General features: G+C 42.5%; 2 protein-coding genes across 3 annotated transcripts; one reads left to right on the top strand and one right to left on the bottom strand.

The window, feature by feature from the left end:
• Positions 1–23: 23 nt before the first annotated feature.
• tbk1 (TANK-binding kinase 1) lies at positions 24–11,955 on the bottom strand. Of its 2 annotated transcripts, XM_030720078.1 has the most exons (22): positions 11,888–11,955; positions 10,422–10,528; positions 9,429–9,569; positions 7,819–7,948; positions 7,475–7,656; positions 7,128–7,288; positions 6,942–7,052; positions 6,616–6,795; positions 6,339–6,535; positions 6,088–6,146; positions 5,257–5,348; positions 5,057–5,158; positions 4,162–4,240; positions 3,844–3,965; positions 3,616–3,692; positions 2,642–2,681; positions 2,461–2,562; positions 2,285–2,381; positions 2,060–2,163; positions 1,911–1,982; positions 1,206–1,250; positions 24–1,121 (listed from the first exon to the last, which is right to left on the bottom strand). In XM_030720078.1, the coding sequence occupies exons 2-21, from the start codon at positions 10,509–10,511 to the stop codon at positions 1,211–1,213; spliced, it is 2,178 nt and encodes a 725-aa protein (XP_030575938.1). In that variant the 5' UTR covers positions 10,512–10,528; positions 11,888–11,955; the 3' UTR covers positions 24–1,121; positions 1,206–1,210. The 2 variants fall into 2 exon arrangements, with proteins under 2 accessions (XP_030575938.1, XP_030575937.1); XM_030720077.1 differs by having other exon boundaries at positions 24–1,250.
• A 5,003-nt stretch (positions 11,956–16,958) lies between these two features.
• LOC115773786 (H-2 class II histocompatibility antigen, A-U alpha chain-like) lies at positions 16,959–18,192 on the top strand. The gene is made up of 5 exons (XM_030720704.1): positions 16,959–16,974; positions 17,078–17,098; positions 17,202–17,444; positions 17,568–17,849; positions 17,944–18,192. Exons 1-5 carry the CDS (start codon positions 16,959–16,961, stop codon positions 18,072–18,074), a joined length of 693 nt encoding a protein of 230 aa, XP_030576564.1. The 3' UTR covers positions 18,075–18,192.
• Positions 18,193–20,938: the final 2,746 nt, after the last annotated feature.

Raw genomic sequence — 20,938 nt, 5'->3', positions numbered from 1 at the left:
CATGTTCACAGGTCACACTGACACAGCTTCATGCCTGATTGGTTTATTGATTGATTGGCATATTTACAGGTCAATTAAACAGTCACTGTGCATTTTAATTACTGACTACACAGAAAACAAAAAAAGGAGTAAAAGGCGCTGAGCAGCTGAAGGATGGAGGCTTCCTGCAGGTTACAGAGTGACAAAGACCAACAAACAGGAGCAGAGATCATCAGTAATATTCTATGAGAGGACACAGGTTTGTCCAGTAATCACAGTACTTTAATGCCACTTACAGGGAGACGAGCATACTGTAACAAGATGACTTTGAAAGAAAAACCCTCAAATTTAAATTAAAATCCATCCATTAGACTCTAAAAACTGTTTCCATTGCAAACTTTATGCTGTTTCTTACATTTTCATAGATTTTAAACCCTTAAATGTTCCTTAATCCAGCCAAAAAAAAAAAAAAAAACCCTTAATATACTCTGTAAAAAATGTTCCTGATTTACCCCCAAAACACCTTTAATTTGTCTTTTAATCTGAAAAACTGAACATATTAAAAAAACTAACATATAAGGCTGTGACTTTGTTTAGAATCTCACATATTTCGGCTGCAGTTACAGTTAATGAGAAAACGTAAAAATGTTCTGAATAAAAATGATATGAATTATAGCCTAAAGCATCTTAAACTCTTCATGTTTCAGAGCTTTTACAGAGTAAAATCAGATTTATCTGAAAAGCAGGTTCAGTAAATAATCTTCAGTCACTGTAGTTAATGCATAATTTATTTTTAATCCATTAAAACTGTTTTCATATTCTACTAAAGAAGCCAAACACACCAGAATGCTGGATTTAAATCTGAATTTGCACTTGATGTGGAAAAACTAGAGAGCAACTTAAACATGCTCGGGCTGATCTTTAACACACTGGTTGTTTTCAATAAATTCGAACCTGCAGCAGAAAACATTTGAGCCCAAACGTGACCCAAACCCACCCTAAACTCCCCGTTAGCGGCCGCGTCGGGCTAACTCTACTCAGAGGTGTTTCAGGTGCGATCTGGACGAAGCCGCTCAGCATTCCTTCACCGATCTCCGGCTGAAAACCTCTCCGAGTGTCTGAAGCGGCTGAGCGAGAGTTTCCTGGGATTCATACAAAAAGCTTCATCTTCAACAGTCTGACGTTATTTACACGGTAAACACAGAGTATGTACAAACAGACTCGACCTCATTCAACCTCTCAGGCCGCCGTCCAGCGTTAGAGTCCCAAACCTGCAGGGAGGTGACAGAGCAGACGTACGGAGTCACATTTGTGCCACAAATTAACATCAATCAAACTAAAGTTAAAATAAAAGTGAAACAGGACTCTAACGACAGGCTTCTCTGGCTCTAAATGCTCCGCCAGTAACCAACAAGCACCCCATCTGTAAACCCCACCTCTGCCCTTCCTGTGCTCACTCAGCAGGATCGGGGTTTTCCATGATACCAGTTTACCCAGAATGCACTGTGTGAAGTTTCCTGCGCTGGTTTGTGCTGCACTTCATTCACACTGCAGACTCTGGCTGTGAAACTGATCTGGTTGCAGTTTTTAAACAGAGCTGAAAATGTGATGTTGATACCTGCTGAACTTATGATGAGGTTTAAAAATGCTGCAAAAAGGGGGGGGGGGGGGGGGGGGTCGGTCGGATAAAATGTTGCATTGCTTCAATAAATATACTCAAGTTATTGCAGCAAAAACAAATCAGGTGATTGTGAGGGCGTCAGCTTTGACTCACTTCATGGTACTTTGGGGGGATAACGATAATCATCATCTTCAAACCTCCGTCAGGTTCTGAGAGCCCGCCTCGGGTTTATCTTTAATTTCCAAATCAAACACTAGAAAAGAGAAACTGCATCTACTTCCTTCCTAAATGAAAAGCACGAAGGTCTGACCTCTCTAAGAAGTGGTTGTTTTCTGCCAGCTCTTTGACCACCCCCTCCATCTCCTCCTTCAGCTTCTTCATCCTGAAAAACAGCAGCACACAGTCAGCACACACGTCCTCCTCACTGGGCTATAACATGATGATGAAGAGGAAACAAACCCCAGGGTCATCTCCACCAGAGTGTTCTGGCTCAGGTACGCCGTCTGAGGCTTCAGCCCGCTGGACACCAGAGGATGAACTTTCTGAGGTAGCAGTTCCTGCAGCTGGAAGACAAACAGAGACTTCTTTGTTTCACTGACATCACTTTATAATGTGTTTTATTCTGGGCTGTAAATGTTTAGGCAGATTAAACGTATTCAGGACCAGCCTGTGTTTGTTGCTGACCTTCAAGGTTCTCTCCATCAGCATGGTCACCTCCTTCTCGATGCTGATCAGCTGGCCGGACAGATTCAGCAGCTGCTTCCTCACATGATGAACTTTCCTGAAAACAAGCACAGACGGAAGTTCAGCACTCGAGCCGGAAGAGCGGCGGCCCGAGCTGCCCGCTCTCCCTTCATTACCTCATCCAATCCTCGCACTTAGAGATGAAGAGGCGGTACTTCATGGCACACTCGTCTGTGAACAGAGTCCTGGCCTTACTCGCGTGAAGGACCAACTTCTGTCTGTGAGAGAGAAACCAAACATGGTGTCAGGAAGAAGGCGGAGCCTGATGGATGTCGTCCTGCTAACGCTGGGACTTACTTGTCAAACTTGTGGATCTGCTCCTCGTTGTACGGCAGACCTGAGCAGAAGAACACAAGTTTTACTTTCACTCATGTCACAGCAACGCTCTCTGTTTAAAAGGAGTTTCAAACCGCCTTAAATTAAAAAGCAACAACAAAATGTTTGTTGTGTATCTGTTTGTCTTTGTTTATTGTAAAGTTTTATGTGAACTGCCCCAACACTACAGATGTAAATGAGCAGTTCTGCTAAAGTCTGGCATGTTTCCATCTTATACTGATCTTCATTAACGAGCTGTCCCTGTTAAAGAAAGCCATGGAAATAGAAATTAAAGTAACTATTACATGAAGTAACACTGTAACAGATCCAACAGCAGAGAGAAGTGTCGCTATATATATATATATATATATATATATATATATATATATATATATATATATATATATATATATAGCACTTAAAAACAAACAAGAGTATGAAGGGCTTAAAATCTGTAGACAAGAGACCTCAGTGATGTTTATCTGATTTGTGGAATCAACAATAGGATTTCTGAATCATGATACTGGTTTTTTGGTATTGAGAAAATTAACAGATTTATCATCCCTGAGACAGTTTAAAACAGCAGCTTGGCTGGGAAGATAAATCTGTGTCATCTGCATAACAATGAAAGGAGACTCTGAGTTTATCAAATTTTACCAGATGGAAACAAATAGAAAATAAGAAAGGACCTAAAATGGAGCCTTGTGGAACGCCACAGGTAATATGAGCTGTAGAAACCCAAAAAGGTCCTTTCTAAGGGACAGGATACATGTGCAATTAGACCAGCTGTGTCCACCCTTTCTGTCACTGAGCCTCTGAGCAAATCTCAACAGTTTTCAAACTGACGCAGGTCAGCGACTGTTAGAGGTGCTACATGATTGGTTAACAGCAGATTAAACAACAACTCCTCCACTCTGGATAAACAGCTGAGCCTCCAGGTGTTTCTGCGAACTCACGTCTCTCCGCTTTGTCCTTCTTGAACTGCTGATAGATGGCAGTGATCGCATCCAGCAGCACTTTGATCTTCTCCACACTGCAGAGAAAAAGCCCAGCATCATGCACTGCATCAACACACACTGCATCAGCACACACTGCATCAGCACACACTGCATCAGCACACACTGCATCAACACGTCACATCTGGATTATGACTTTCCAGTTCTTTTAAATACATGCAGACTTACTTCCTGTCCTCGTGGTGTGTCCCGACTTGTTGCGTCCAAGTGTCGGTCAGCAGGCCTCCGGGAATAAATTTGCTCTTGATGTCTTGTGTGGTGCGTTCAATGGGGTCCAGGGAGCCAGAGATCTGCACAGAAACACATTATCAGAGGTTTTCCTGCACAAAGAAATTTGCGTTCACAGCCAGAAACAAAGAAAATCAGCATTTTAACAAAAACTGACGCCCATTTTTAAAAAAACAGCTTAAAGACACGCTGATAAAAAGCTGGAGCCTCCTCCAACATACGTGACCCACGAAGATGGGGAAAGGTGCGAGCACTCACTCTGAGAACTTTCTTGTGCATGTCTGAGATCTCGTCGTATTCCGACGACAGCACGCTGGCCTGCAGCAGCACCTCGAACCTGAAGCACGGGGAGAGCGTCAGGTCACCTCACAGGTCACATCATTAACAAGTCATTAGGGATCACACCTAGAATTTATTATGATTTAAACTCAGACCTGGATTATATTTTTATATCAGTTATTTAAAGGATGAATTACAAAAATCAGACGCAAAGAAAACAAAAAACAGCCAAACTGTGAAACATAAGATGATTATGAAGAGTTTCAGTCATTTTGTTTAATTTAAATGATTAAATTTAAATTCTTAAACATCTCAAGTTTGCATGCAATTGCTTTGAGAGTATTTGCAGTAGTTTTGAGTCTCTTAGCAGTAATTTCAAGTGTCCTGGTACATGTCTGTGGTAGTTTAGAGTCTATATGTTAGTCTCAAGTCTCTGTGCAATAGTCTTGAGTCCCTTTTGTGTTGTTTGTAGACTGCACAATAATCTGAAGCCTCTGCAAGAAGATTTCAGTCTCTGTGAGAGTTTAAAGTTGCTTTCTGGCAGTTTTGAGTCTCTTAGCAATAATTTTTTGTGTTTTTGTATTAATCAAGTATTTCTGTAGTAATTACGAGTGTGTCTTTGTGCTAGTTTCATGTCTCATTGTTTTAGGACTCTGCAGGAGTCTCTCTGGTCCAGCTGTTCACTGCAATTGTTTTGATGATTAAATTACCTTAAAGAAATGACAGATTTATTTTGGGTAAACCTGATCAGGTATATATTAGTGTGATCTAATCAAACGCTGGCTTTTGTGTGTCTGTGATGGACCTTTTGGAGCAGTGTGTGTGTGTGTGTGTGTGTGTTCACAGGCTGTGAAATACGCTGCGTGTCACTCACAGCTGCTCGGTCTTCTCCAACATCTGTGTGCAGAATTTACACAGATGAAAAACCTCCGACTTCTTGCGCATAATCTCGCTGTAGTCCTCCTTCATCAGCTCACTGATGACACATAATGACAGAGATGACATCATATAAGAAGCAGCAGCTGAGCACCACATCTGAAACTTTTCACGTCCAAACACGTGAGGTGAGCTTACATTAATCCTCGAACTCCTTTTCGCACCAGCTCCTGATACAGCAGCAGAGACTCTGAAGTTTTCCACAGATGTCCGATGTCTCCTGCAAAAGTCTGAACAAACAGGAAGAAGGTCAGCGAGCATCGAGGCAGTGGTAGTGCTCCCTTTGCAAACATTTTCAGTTTTTGTGGTAGTTTGTGGTCTCTGCAGTACTTTTGCATCCTTTCAAAATAGTTCAGAATCTTTTGTGGTAGTTTTAAGACTGTGTGTCCTGGTTTCTAGGTGATACAATAGTTTTGAGTCTCTCTGTTTGCAGTAGTTTAAGGGCTCAGTAACCAAAGCCCTTCTTGAGTTTTGTGTCAGGTCTCTGCTAGGGTTTCATGTCTTTTGGCAAGAGTTTAAATTGAGTGTTTTTGCCTAAAAGCCAACAGATGAGTGAAGCACAGAGAGGTTAATGGGTTAAAGAAGTTCAGTCTAATATAGTGGTGGGGTGTGGTTGGCGGCACAGCTGCAGGGGATGGGGTGGTGCAGTGGGTTCATGGGGCGGAGTCAGGAGAGGCTGGCGAACTCTTCCTGTGCAGGAGCGTAGGAGAGGATGAGAGGGTGAGGAGGAGGAGGAGGAGGAGGAGGAGGAGGAGGAGGAGGAGCAGGCAGCAGCTGCAGTGGACTAAAGCTGGCCGAGCTAACTGCATATAAGGCGGTGAGGAGTGCAGAATGTGTGTGTGTGTGTGTGTGTGTGTGTGTGTGTGTGTGTGTGTGTGTGTGTGTGTGTGTGTGTGTGTGTGGGTTCCTGTAGCGGCAGATGTGAATGAATCAGCTGAGTCAGTGGCTCACACACTGTGAGGTCAGTACCTTTGCGTAGCTGGCGTCCAGGTCGAGGTCGTACCGAGGCTGAACTTTAGGAGGACTGGCTGTGAGGACAAAAACAATCCTGATTTCAGGACTTTAAATCCAAACTGCGTATCAACTAAACTCTGCTGGTTACACTGAGTGAAGTACTTCTGCCATTTTAAGGGCTAACATATCTTTGAACAGAGTTCATGAAAACTGGATATTATTAAACATTATAATGAGAAGAACAAGAAAAACAGGAAGTCCCTTACGATCTTCAAAGATGAGTCCCACAGTGGCGACGCACTCGCGGCTGACGACCATGATGGGGTTTTCTCTGGAGGTCTTGGGGAAGGACTTGGCCTGGCGGTTGGCGTCGAGGACGAGGCGACGGCCCTCGTAAAGCAGCTCCTGGTTGTGCACGGAGATGATGGTCCTGCGGCTCAAGAGCTCCTGGAACAGTGACGCCCTGTGGACACATGAGGAACAGCAGCTTTCAGACGCAGCCCAGACTGTGAGTCAGAGAGCAGGCGGGCGCTCGGTGCTTACGTGTTGTATTCGTGGATGTAGATGTGGTGCAGTGTGGCCTGCTGCAGGCTGAAGACGTAAACGACCATTCGGTGTAGGATGTCGTTGGTCTCGGCGAAGAACTGGTCGAAGCCCCAACATTTCTCCTGATCGGCCTCTAGGATGTTGGCGAGTACTGGAGTCAGGAGGGTCTGAAGACCCCTGAAAGATGACACGAGTTATAGCATCAGTAATGATTCGTATGTGTAGCCACACTTCTACAGATTTTCACTGATAAATTATCGATCAAAGTCTTTAGTATGTGGCTTCATCAGTCTGATGATCAGGGTGTGCTGCAGGTCTCGTACTTGGACAGACTGCAGGACACCGGCATCTCTGTGCTCCACTCGATCTTCCCATTCTCACACTTCTGATGCCCGGAGATGGTCCCAGGTGGCTTCTCTGTGATGATTTTATACCTGAGACAGACAAACAGCTCGCTCAGTTTCCGCTCACTTTAACTCTCATCAGAATCAGCCACATCGAGCTCTTACATGACTTCTTTGTTCCTGCGCGGCCCTTCGAACGGTCTGAAGGGGAGGCTGCCAGTGGCGGCGTGGTAGAACGTGACTCCGATGCTCCACAGATCCACCGTGGCGCCGTACTTCTTCTGGTGGTCTTTTCTCAGCACGGCTCGCTCGTACATGTCGGGATGCTGCACAGGAACCACGTGAAGAAGAGTTACTGAACTTTCAACCTCGAGGACTCTCCGTAACTACACAGGGGTGAATATTTTATATCTCACCCATTTAAATTGTATTGATGCTTAAAGAATTTTCCAGGAGCGCGTGAAATCTTTTATCTACAGTCTGTGCTCAGCAGGTGTGTTTGTTTTGCTCACCAGGTACTCCTCAGTGCCGTACAGAGACACAAACTGCTCGTCGTCGTCCAGCTCTCTGGCGGCTCCGAAGTCGGTCAGCTTGTAGACGGAGCGTCCGTCCTCTCCGATCACCCTCATGATGTTTCCTGGTTTGATGTCCCGGTGAACAATGCCGTACTCTCTCAGATGATTCATACCTGCAACTGAAGGAGGCAAACAGCCAATCAGGGAGTTCCAATCTCACATCGAACCATTTTATACGCAGTCCTTTCCACACTGAAACAAGGACTGATATTTGAAACTCGATTTAAAACAGCCTGATTGGCTGATCAGCGCAGAGCGTCACAGTTAAATGTGTCTCTCACCAACATCATGGAGAACGATGAGGAACTCGTCCTCAGGGAGTCCGTACGCGTTGGATGACTCCTCCAGGACCGTGTAGAGACTCCCGCAGGGACAGTACTCCATCACCAGGACCTTGTGACGGGTGTTGGACTGAGAGGAAGAGGAAGGAGGAGGAAGATGTTAGAAAGATCTTTCTTCCTCTCATTTATGACAGCTACATTACTGTTTTTTTTAAAACTACAGAATATTGTTTCAGGTAGTTTTAGGATTTCTGACATCTCGCTTTAGATTTGAGTTCAGTTTGAATTCACTGGAAGAACCTCGATCTGTGTTAGGATGCATGTTTCTGTCTGAACATGTTACAGAGACGCTGCTGCCTTTTCCTCTTTGGTTAGCGTTGCTTTGGAAAGGTGAATGCGAGTTTTAAGTTGTGTCACAGCAGCATCATGAAGACCTGCTCTATTAAAGCTGAAACTAAACTAAACACGGAGCTCAGTGTCAGGAGGAAGACGTGCCTGTCAAGCTGAATTCAGGGCTAAAATCACCTAAAAGCAGCTTTTTGGAACAAATTTCACTGAAAACTTTTACAGTAAAAAAACAAAAACTGAAAACTGTGAAATGTGAATTTTGATGTCAGATCTATATTGAAGAGTTAAGTTACCCCAGATGAAAAATAAAAGCAGATCAAAGTGAAAGTTTGGCTCTGCTGATTCTTTATCAAGCAAAACAATCATCTGAAAAACTTTTAATTCACCTTTCAAATTTTATTTGAAAACACGGATCAGAGGAGAATCTGAAAATCACTGAGCCAAAGCATCCAGACTCATCCTGAATCAATGGAATCAGCCAAGCCCACATCTGGACCACATCTGGACCATCTAACCTGCAGCTTTGACTTTTTTTTTTTTTTTTTTTTACCTTGCAGGTCCTCCCGAGTCCAAAGACCTGCTCGTTAGGTTAGCTGTCAGGTCTAAACTGGCCGTAGGCGTGAATGTGTTACCCTGTGATGGACTCGTGACCCGTCCACGGGCGGCCCATCCACCTTTGACCCTATGACAGCTGGGATAGGCTCCAGCTGCCCTGAAGTGGATCAGCATAAGAAACTAAACGGATCTGGAAGGTTTTCTTAAGCCTGGAGGCGACGTGGCAACAAGAGACCAAAGAACACGAAGGACATTTGGCGATTTCAAACAACACGGGCGAAAAAACTGCTGGTCACATCAAGTGGGCAGGACTTTTTTCAGCTTCCAGGTGAGCAATTAAAGCAACTACCAATAAGAGCGCAGGACACCACAGATTATGATCTGCTAGTAAATACATTATAGGGTTGCCACAGCAACCACAGCCTGAATGTTCCCCAGCAGCCATTAGCTTAGCTTAGCTTAGCTTAATGTCAGGAGAGTGCTAAAAAGCTTTCAGCTGCTCCGTTATTCCCAACAGATCGCCACAGCAGGAAGCTCCACATGTTTGATTTGAGTTTAACACCCTTCCTGAGACAACCCCGCAGGGATTCGAGTTTCCTCCTGGAATCGAATCAGGGATCTTTTCTGTTGGATGAATGTGTCGACCACGGAGCCACGACTGTCAGGAGAGCTCCAAATATTCTAAATAAGAATAAAAAGGTACCAACCTCTTCCTCCACAGCGAAGAGCTTCACAATGTTCTTGTGGTTGAGTTTTTTCAGGACCTCGAACTCTCTCATCTGGACGTCGAGCGGCCGCAGGAAACTCAGGTTGTTGAACACCTTGACGGCGTACAGGTCGCCAGTTTTCTACATACAGACGTGTACATTAGCCTCAGGAATCAACACTTTCTAAATGCTGTTTTTAAAGCATCACAGACATGATGGGGAAATCTGCCCTCAGCAAAGTCTACAGGCTGAAGGCAGCAGGAAGACAGGAAGCTCAACCCAACATCAGCTGGAAATACTGGATTCAGTTATTCAGAGCTGAAAAGGAGAAAAATCATTCTCCCTGCACAACAGCAAAGTTTTTATGAATGAATTAAACCTGGAACGAATAACTGACGGAGATATTGGTGTGACCAGTTTTTAAAAGCATGATCAATAATTCACCCCTCCTTAAATACATGCAGGGTCTGATCCAGAAAGCAGGTTTAGTAAAGACTGACTTTGCTCATCCTGAGATGAGGGAATCTGGGTTTTCTGTTCCACAATGAGAGATAACTTAAACCCGGGTCAGTTACCGGGGTAACAGACTCTCCTCCTGCTGCTTAGAGTTAAAAGTCGTGGATTCGGTGACTCTGCGGACAAGAACACACTCAGAGCTCATCAATCACAGTTTAGCTTCAAACTCAGAGCTTTAAAACCTGCTTTCTGGAACCTGCCCAGGTGACGTCTTCAGGTGTAAGAAGGTGGAAACAAATGCTTCTTCACTATAAGCGACTCTCATTGTGAATCCAGTTCTGATAAATTAAACCATAAACTGTCCTGATGTTGCCCCTTTTCAAGAATATCAGCCAGTTTACAGACGTCGGTGATCATACGTATCTGCTGTCCATCATCACGCCTGAGCTAAAACACTGTTCAAACACTTCAAAACAGATCACAGTTCATAAACAGAGGAAATGAAAAAGAACAAAAACTGAATAAAGACTGCCGTACTTTGTGTCGTCCACGGTAAACATTGGCTGTGGCTCCCTGACCGAGCAGGTCTGAGATCAGCCACAGGTAGTTGGCCGTGCTCTGCATCATGAAGGCTGCGGGTGATCCTGCAGACACAGCACAAACTGGTCAGTATCAAGGAAATCAATGATCAATATACACCACAAACTGATCAATATGAACCAGGCTGGTCTGCTGCTTACTGCTTAAAAACTTGGAGGTAAATAAGTTGGCTAAAAAGGAGCTAGCAGATAGCAGTTAACACCAAAACCACTAACAATCTGGCAATGTAAAATAATCTGAAAACCCTATAGCTAACCGGGGTCTTTAATTTTTAACTACATATAAATATACAGCAGCACAAACTGAGCAATAACCAGCACAGACAGACAGTTAATTCACACTAGAGACTGTGATCAATATAAACCAGAAACAACAATCACTGAGCACTATGTAAGAATTGTCTGTTGTATATCGATCATTGTTTCTGGTCAGTGTTGACCTTTTTTTCCCCCGGTGAGAATTATACAGCATAAAAAACTGATCGATACATATCAGGTGGTCCTGGTTTGCACTGACTTTGCATACGCTGTGCTGATCAGGTATATGATTCCTGGTGAGTACTGACCATTGTTTTTGCTTTAAATTGATTTGTTGCTATACACTACAAACAACTTAATCAATATAAACTAGACACAACTGATCAATACTGGGCAGGCCTGATTATGGTTTATATGGGTCAGTAATTTCTGGTTTATACTGATCAGCTGTTTGTGGTTTATGTACCACAAACAGCTGATCAATCAAAGCAAAAACAGTGGATATACAGCAGGAAAAAATAATAACTGATAAACAGGTGATGCAGTCAAACTGCTACAAATATCAATAAATAATCGATCAATCGAAGCTGGACTGACTGTAAAACTCCCGCCTGTCAAGAAAAGTAAATTAAATTTTCTCGCTGCTTCCCTGGTTGCGTCGTGACGTCACGGCGGCTCCGGGGAAATTCCCGTTCGAGGCCTAAAACAAGAAAAAAGGTAAAAGTGCGCGCGACCCGAAGGTGATTCAGCGGATTTTCGCCGTTACCGGACAGACGGTGACGTAATTATTCCGTTTCTGTTTGTTGTTTACCGTTTCCGGTTAAACGCTGAAACAGGTGAACCCTTCCACCTGCGCGCTGTCAGACCTCACAATAGCAGCCGATCCACGCAGTTCGCCCTCCTGTCAGTCGGGTATCGATTCGGGATCAGCTCCGATCAGCTCGCGGCTTATTTTCGCTTTTCTTTCGACACGACCGGAGCTGCCGATAAAAACCGCGTCACACGCTCAAACGGGCCGTTCAGACAGAGCCGGGACACCGGCGCCGTCAGCAGGGGGCCGCCCTCCGTACCGGGTCGACTAGGAGTAACACCACCGGCAGGTTTCTCCGGTAAAACAACGCGTTTTTATTTTGTTTATTTCCTTACCGTCTCTCTGCGGTCGAGCCCTCTTCTTCCGCTATTGTCGGATCACGTGACAGCAGCGATCTAATCAGGGAACGGTATATGTTGGTGTGTGACGTAAACTGTATCGTAATACTGAGAGGAGCCGCGACAGGTAAAATTTAAAAAAGCGTGAGCGGAAACAACTCGATGCTTTATGATTAATATTTTAACCGTTTTGTTCTTCAGAATCTTCGTTTTTCTAAGTTTATTATCAGCGATGGCTTAAAAACAAGATGCGCAGCTTTAAAGCGCTAAAAGGAGACTGGAGGTAAAGTTTAGGCTCTCCGACTCACTCAGGCTCTGCTCGGTTATTACGGTAGAAGTGAACGAAACAAAAATCAAATCAGAACCGATACTTATCGTTGATGTAACGAATGTACCAATACTCTCTCCTAATGTAAGAAATTATGCTTATAATCACTATGAAGTTATCCGTCCATCCATCCTATCTTGACATTCATGGTTAAAATCATGGGAGACACCAACAAGCTGAATTATCCGCTGTTACAAACAGCTGTGACCAGAGGTTTGAACATCTGTCTGTCTGTAATTTAACTGATCACTGAATTTTCCAGATGTTTGGGTTATTGCAAAAATAGCACTTTTATTTTTATTAAAATAACATAACATTTAAAATTCTGTTTATTTCTCGGAATTTTAATATATATATTTTTTTTGTGAAGCTCTTTGTGACTTTGTTGAGAAAAGTGCTGCATAAATAAATTTTATTATTACATTATTATAATTTGCATCATAGTAATAAAAAATGTTGAAAACAGTCACAAAAGTAAGAAAAGTCTTTTAAAACCTCTAATAAATCCCCAGAGCTGAAAATTTCTTTTATTTCAGTCACACTAAAACTGTGAAAACAAACCGGAAATGAAGCGCATCTGCCTCCAAAATAAAAGTTGCACCTTTTGAAACACGGCTGCAGTGCTGAGGCACAACTTTTCCTTTAGCCTACTTTTTCAACTTTTACTATGACTCACTTAGTGAGAATACAGACAAGTCAGGATCTTCCATGCGACCTACAGTCGACCATCTGGTAGCAACCAAAGCGGTCACAAGGAGGTTTTTGGTGCAGAAACCTCTTTGCAACTGATTTCAGTGATAGCAACCACCAGGAACCGCTCGCCTACCAGTTTGGAATTATACATTTTTCTCTTGGAACCAATGGTTGTATCACTCCAATATGGTGGACAACCGTCGAGCATGACGTCACATGAGAAACCTCTGTAGAAAGTGCTGAGCCACACTTTTTACATAAGCAGTATTTCTGAAGGCAGCGTGATTGAGGAAGGACCTGAGCCTCCTTAGAGATTGAAACACCCATCAGACCAAATCAAGAGTTTTAGTCAATATGCAGCTGGTTGCACATCCCTGTGGATCACCCGCACAGATTTTCAGTCTCTCTTGCTGCAAGACTTTTAAGTGATGCGAACAAAATGTAAACACTGTGATAATAAGGACAGAGTTTAGAGTACAAGAACTTCAGTTTGATCTGAATTCAGAAGCAGGAAATTAGAGGTCATCCAGGCCTTAACTAATTGATGTGTGTCATCTGGCTTCATTGATAGGTAAAGCTGAGTATCATCTGTATAACAATGAAAACTGATGCAGTGCTTTCTAATAATACTGCCTAAGGGAAGCATGTATAATGTAAATAGAATTGGTCCTAGCACAGAACCCTGTGGAACTCCATAATTAACCTTAGTGTGTGAAGAAGACTCCCCATTTACATGAACAAATTGGAGTCTATGAGATAAATATTGTTGAGCTTGGTTGTGTAGCCTTCTTCTTCTTGCGTGTGGATGGACTCCATTTCCTTTTAGCCTTTAGGCATATTTATTAAACATAACAGGCTTCGTCTGTACAGCCTCTGTCATACAGCACAGATTTCTCCGTCCGATTCTCTTTGTTGACGGTTACCATGGGGAGAACAAACACATGAATGTAATGACGTCACACTCTGACGTACCGAAAAGCATCAACCAACATTTCCCATCTAATGAGCAAGGGCGCTACCAAAATAAAATAGTCACACTTAACAAATATGATACTGCAGTGCAGTACCTTTAATACCTATAGTATGCTCTAATCTCTGTAATAAAATGTTATGGTCAACAGTATCAAAGCTGCACTGAGGTCCAACAGGACAAGAACAGAGATGAGTCCACTGTCAGAGGCTGTAAGAAGATCATTATGAACATGGGGACTCATCAGGTTTGTTTTAATGGCTTGTGGCAGAACTCACATGGTTTTTCTCTTTCCCTGCTCTGAGGCCTCTGGTTCCCAGAATAATGTCAGAGTACAGCCAACAAATGGCATTCGAGGATCAGAGAGGCCTTCTGCATAAGCCTGCTGTACTTTTGTGTAGCAGTCGAAGTACTTCACCTCTCCAGACTGATAAAAGCAGTAACTGGAGGAACCATCACCAAAGTAACACGGCTTTGGCCGACCACAAGTGAGACAGCTCCTCGTCCTCCTTTTGATGGGTTGTTGAAGTTTTTGCTGTTGCTCCATTATAACATTTACAGTTTCACTGCCTTCAGTAAGCCTGGTCATCTTTAGTGCTGGCTCACTCACTGGGTTTAATGCTTAATGGGGATTCATTTTAGAGAGCAGGAGGTCCTGAGTTCAACTCAAAAGAATTCTGGACCGATGTGGGAGTTGAACCCACATCAGGCTGAAAAAGGACACAGACTAATAACCGAGCAATGGTGCATCAAATCTGAGATCTGCATCAATACACCAGTGGAAACCAATAAATATTCAAATGCACACAAACATACACACTTCCAAAATTGATGGTGGAACAATCTTAAACAACCAATAATTAAAAAGATACTAAAACAAACAAAACAAAAGATTTAATTAAAAAAATCTACTACACACAAAATAACAAAGGTATGGGGTAATAACAAGGTGGGAAAAAAACACACAACTCAAAAAAAAGCAAAACTGAAACAAAGACAAAATAACCTGAAAAAAAAAGTTATTCTCTGACATGTTCACATGTTTGAGGATGAAGCAGAAATGAATGTTATGTTAAGATGACCATCAGGTTCCTTTTGAACATTTATTTTATATTTAGTTTATTATAATCTGTTTCTGTTACGCACAGACTCTCTGCTGATGTGCTTCAGTTCTCTTAATCCTCCCCATTCATTATCTGTGGTAGTCCTATCAGTATGGATGTAATACCCTCTCTGACCACAGAGTCGCGCTCTCTGATGTCAAATCTGACGAAGCAAGATTCATATTCATCAAATGAACTGACTGCATATTTGATTAGTTTGTGTTGGAGAGAAAATCAGAGACGTGAAATGAAGCAGATGAAAGTTTTTCCCCAACGGCATTCAGCTTTCCGACAGAAACGCTTTAAACTTGGAATGCTGTCATTTATCCAAGCAGAAGATTTTGAAACAGGCGCTAATCTCATTTTAACAGGACAGACTTCATCTAAAATGGAAAAAAGACAATGATCATTAAACAGATTTATTGGAACATCAACACCATTAAAGGCTGATTAAAACAAATTAAAACTATCAGAGAATTTCTTCACTGTTGAGGAATTTAAGATACGAGATCTAACCAAGATAAAAAGCATACAGCGATGGTCAGAAATAAAAATGTCCTGAGAACAAACAGAATCAATATTTAAACCCAGAGTAAAAACAAGGCCCAGAGTGTGTCCTTTGGTATGTGTGGGGGCCAGACACTTCAATTTATTTATATAGCACCAAATCACATCAAACAGTCGCCTCAGCTGCATTGTCTTCTCATCCTGCATGTTTGACCATTTTACTGCAGGGTCCATATTGCAAACTATAATATATGAACCAATGAACCCCTATTCTGTACACAATTACTGTCATGTAATATTGCAGCATACTTCAGAAGAAAATTAAATGCAAAGTCTCTAAATACTCAGTCTAATCAGCCATTCTCAAAGTCAGGAGTGCTGCGGCCCACTTAAATCCAGAAATCCCACAGTGCCCACCCAATCTTAAATCTTCAGTCCAATCAAAATACAAGAGAAAGTGATGTATTTCCTTGGAAATTGTATTCAAAAACTGTTGGCTATAAATTGCTAATGCTATCCAGTCATATATTAAGTACTAATGCCAATACAGTATGTGACCACCTGCCAACTTCAATCCAAGAGCGGTAAATTTAGGTCAGAGTAATGAGTGATATCACAAACTAACCACCTCATATTACCAGTTTTAATTCACTTTATATGTAAATACATTTATATAAATATGAAACTGTTCATGTGAGTCATTTCAAACTGGATTTCTGTTATTACTACGGCCCACCTGCAGTATCTTCACAGACCACCAGGAGGCCAGCCCACACTTTGGTAACCACTGATTTAGATTATCATGCTGTTATTTATTCATCATTTCTAACTGTTCATTACAGAAATTATTTGATGGGTACCTGTACTGTTTATGTTCAAGTTTCTCACGTGTCAGTCCAAGTTAACGGTCTGCTCGTAGTGCCATACACGTAAAGATAATCATGTGTAGAAGTTTGTGGACTTATTCTAGGCAAGGAACATAATTCCACACTGAATTCTTAGCATGTTGGAGCTGTGCTGTTTCCATCTCCAGGTATTTGGAACCAACAGTACAGCTATCACACTGGAGCTGTAAACAATTCAGTTTTCAAAACCACATGAAATACAGTTCACAATATTATAGACCCAATACTGTAATTTGTGCAGCTTTTGCCTTTAATTTTTGCCTTATTTCCTTCTGCCCCATGACTCTTTGGCCACGTAACATAAGAGAACTTCACCAACAACAGTGAAAACACTGTTGTGTCCTTAATATATTATAATATATTTTATTTCTGAGTGTTACTTAGGCTGAAACTAGTGACCACAGTGAATGGGTTTATTTACATGGGGAACAAACTGTGTTGGACCTGCTGCTCACTGTTCTGTATTTTCTTGGTTTAAGTGGTTCAACAAGTTCTACATGGCTCTTCCCCTCCTCCCAGCACCTGCTTCTTTCTCCCCAACATTGATATCATTTGTTTAAGAATGAGGAAGGTTCCCAGTAACAAAGTCAACTTTCATACCAAACACAATAGAGACGGTGCAGTACACTGGGAAGTACAGCCTGAATATGTTCCTAAAAATTGTTGTTATTCTCTCTGCAGCAGCCTGCATCGAGGCAGAACGTAAGTATGACTGCTGGCTCACTTAAGCAAGCTTATTTATGATTCATTTGTAATTTAGACTCTCAGTAGCACTGTTTTTAACTGCATTGTTACTTTATCGTAGGAAGCGATTCACTTTGTCACAGCTATGGATGCTTTGACTCAAGTGATACTCAAATCAGTGCAACACTGGATGGTGATGAAATATACTATGCTGACTTTAAAAAAGATCTTCTGATTTGGGACAGCAAAATACCCACAAGTGTTCGTCCTGAGTACGCTTACGAATCTGCAGTTTTCTTCCGAAGTATGTGCAAAGCTTTAATCGGCAGATGGAAGCCAGACAAGTCAGTGATAAAGAAAAAAGGTTAGTGATACTCAAACCGTTACACTTTTCTTTCCAGTTTTGATTATTTGTTCTGTTTAGCAAAGTTGTTTTTCAAAGTCTAGAAAGCTGAAATGAAGCAGATCATGTGTTTATTTAAATTAGAGCCACCAAAAATCATCATCTACCCCAGAGATGAAGAGATAGCCGGGGAAGATAATACCCTCATCTGCTTCATCAACTACTTCTTTCCTCCTTCAATCAATATAACGTGGACCAAGAATGATGTCGTAGTAAGCGTGGAAGACCCTTTCATCAAATGTTTCTCCAATCCTGATGGGACCTATTATGTTTTCTCCTACCTCGACTTTGTCCCAGAGAAAGGAGACATCTACAGTTGCACTGTGGATCATGAAGCACTGGAAGAACCTCAGACCAGGCTTTGGGGTGAGAAGAAAGCAGCTTCACATTGTGTAGCATCATGTAGTAAAATCATTTTAAGATTTTGAGATTCATTGTTTCTTTCTGCTGTCCTCTGCAGAGGTTGAAATTGATGAGATCAGCATTGGTCCGGCTGTTTTCTGTGGACTTGGCCTGAGTCTTGGAGTTCTTGGAGTTTTCGCAGGAATATTCTTTTTTGTAAAAGCAGGCCACTCTGGTGCTGCCAGATGAGATGTTCAACACATTTTCTACAGTGCAGTGTTAATTTTGACAGCAAATTTTGATTTAGTTTTAGTCATAATTTGGTCATCTGAATAGTTTTAGTTTTAGTCGACAAATTATGGTAAGAATATAGTCGACTAAATCTACAGTCGATTTAGTCGACTAAAATATAAAGGGTGTAAAATGTAAATGTTTTTTCTTCAGTTCCCTTGAATTAGTCATTATACACACTTACACAAAATTAAACATTTATTAAAAGTTATGGAATATTATTAATAATATTAACATGAGCGTTTCACCTGCTTCCCACACACCTGATCATTAACACCACCTTACTGAGATAATCCGAGCGTTTTACAGCAGGACGCTCTGAAAGGTACAGGGCAGTGTTCAGGACTAAGACTATAAAGGCTAATCCACCGCGGTGTGGAGATTTTCTCTAAACACAAACAGGGAAAAACACTTTACCCTCGGCTCTTCTCTTTCTCCCTGCTGACATTGGTTACATAACTTAGTTCTATCGAAGTAACGACCAATCACAGGCTAGTTTGGTCTTCCCGGGTTTAGAGCAAATTTGTGCAACTGTGCATTTGATTGGATGTTTTCCTAACTTGTCCCACCCTGTCACAAAATTAAATAAGTTCTGATTGGATTTTGTCCCCTCCAAGCATTTTTGTCTCGTTTTCATTCATTGACAAAAGTATCAATTAATTTCGTCATCGTTTTTATCCTTTTAGGTAGTTTTTATTTAGTTATCGTCTCGTTTTCATCATGAAAAAAAGGGTCAATACAGAAAGAAACTCTTGGCAACATTGATTCAACAAGGTGGGAACATTCCTCAGCAATTTTGGTCCATATTACCAAGGATACACAAAGGACCTGATGTGTCCTTCAGAGCCAAGGAGAAGAAGCACACATTTGTTGGCTGCACTTGGAGCCCCTGAATTAATTACAAGAAGTGGCTGAAGTACAGAAATCCTACCAACGGCTGGACAAAGCTGGACTGACAGACAGCACAGAGGCACTAATCATGGCAGCACAAGAGCAAGCTCTGAGTACAAGATCGATAGAGGCTGGGGTCTACCACACCAGGCAAGACCCCAGGTGCAGGCTGTGCAGAGATGCTCCTGAGACAATCCAGCACATAACAGCAGGGTGGAAGATGCTAGCAGGCAGGGCATACATGGAACGCCATAACCAAGTGGCCGGCACAGTATACAGGAACATCTGTGCCGAGTATGACCTGGGTCCATGCATGCATGGGCTATGCATGGACCCTGCATGGGCCTCATGTAAGTCAGCCGTCTGGGTCCCAATGAACACATTTTCGGGGCCGGTTAAAATCTATCTGGGCAAACCCATGTAGGGCCACCATGGAAACCGCCGACAAAATCTTATGGGGCCCATAATGTTTGCCCTAGCTTATCCCATATGGGGCCCACCTAGGAGTGCTGGCAGGGTACAAAGTTCTCTTCTCTTCACCTTAACACTTGCTGATCAGGTGGTTGATGAAGGACCTCCAGCTGTTTCCCAGTAAAGATTTTAATGGTGTTACTAAAAGAAAACGCTGCTGTTTTGGACGCTGGAAAAACGTTTCCTTTTGCACTACTCGAGCTCACCGTCTCTGTAACAGCTTCGTCTCTTTGCGCTTGCGCAGTTAAAACCGCTGCCTGCTATGAGTGTTTTTGAAAAACTAGTGGCTGCGGGAGCCATGGCGCATGTGTGAGTAATGTTGTAATGCTTTGTATTCACGAGCATTCTCGAAAATACGTTTCTACTGCAGGTCTATATTTAGTCACTAATAAGGGATTAAAGTATAAAAAATATTTTGACGGAGCCCCTCGGTCCTGGGGGGCGGGTCTTCCAGTACTGAGCCATCGCTAGTGCTAATGGCCCGCGCTCACTAGCAAACCTGTTCTGGTAGCTACAGCTGAAGTAAAGACAAAAATAACTGCTGAAATTCTCGGAGAGCACAACACACACAGACACACAGAGAGCAGTGGAGGCGTGGAAATGCACGTCAGCGATAGTTGCCACCCGTCCCGTAAAGTACGGAACCCCGCATGTTACGGAGCCGTATTCCACGGAGTCCCGTAACATATGTGGTTCGATATTTTACGAGACAGGTGGCAACTGTAGCGATGATCCACTCTGTGTTAAAGGAAATCCATCGCAGCAACAGAGAGCTTTTTTTTTGTGTGTGCATGCGTGATTCACACTCCAGTCCAGTAGATGGCGGTAATGCAGTTGTATGTTGGTTTGCCAGCCACCAATAAACCCACAAAAAGTCGACGGAGCACTATAATGCTGCTAATGCTAGTGAGGAGCGCCGCTTACACGGAGACAACTGAGCACTGCAGAGTTTAAATGAAGCATCGAAACAGTAAATTTAAGTTGATAATTTTTTAGAATCGAAGTAATGGAGTTAATCGATGAATGGTTGCAGCCCTACTCTGTTGTGTCCTCCCTCATGGAGGTGTGGTTCAGTTTCTGGTTTCTGTCAGTTTTAGTTTTAGTTGTGTTACAGTGCCATTCCTCTGTGTTTCTAGTTATCATCAATAAAGCCACAATTTAAATTAAGTTCGCCTTGGAGTTCTGGATTTGTGTCCACCCTGCCTGCCACACCGCTCCCACATGACACATACATTAATATATAAGCTGGTGTGGAAGATTGCTGCTAATCCTCCTTCTTGACCTGTGCTTTGAGCATCCTGACAGTGTGACTTGGGGGGGGGGGCTGTTTTATATAATCAAACATATTCATCCTGCTGTAACCAGGTTTCCGTAAGGTAGAATAGTGCAATATGTTGATCAATTATTAAATCATTTACTAACAGTCCATAAAAATTATGAACAGAATCAGTGACTAAGGG

Source organism: Archocentrus centrarchus, chromosome 23, assembly GCF_007364275.1.
Source record: "Archocentrus centrarchus isolate MPI-CPG fArcCen1 chromosome 23, fArcCen1, whole genome shotgun sequence".
Taxonomy (NCBI): Eukaryota; Metazoa; Chordata; class Actinopteri; order Cichliformes; family Cichlidae; genus Archocentrus; species Archocentrus centrarchus.
Note: the sequence above shows the minus strand (reverse complement) of the source record. Positions and strands in the feature narration are given on the sequence as shown.

Bases quoted from the DNA above. Each gene is read 5' to 3' on its own strand.
- tbk1 (XM_030720077.1), bottom strand. From the start codon at position 10,511: ATGATGCAGAGCACGGCCAACTACCTGTGGCTGATCTCAGACCTGCTC. The intron at 7,657-7,818 runs GTGAGAGACACA...TGCCTCCTTCAG, and splicing joins CATCGTTCTCCATGATGTTG to TTGCAGGTATGAATCATCTG. The intron at 4,241-5,056 runs GTGAGTGACACG...CCCGTGCTTCAG, and splicing joins TTGGAGAAGACCGAGCAGCT to GTTCGAGGTGCTGCTGCAGG.
- LOC115773786 (XM_030720704.1), top strand. The intron at 17,099-17,201 runs GTAAGTATGACT...ACTTTATCGTAG, and splicing joins AGCCTGCATCGAGGCAGAAC to GAAGCGATTCACTTTGTCAC. The intron at 17,445-17,567 runs GTTAGTGATACT...TATTTAAATTAG, and splicing joins GTCAGTGATAAAGAAAAAAG to AGCCACCAAAAATCATCATC.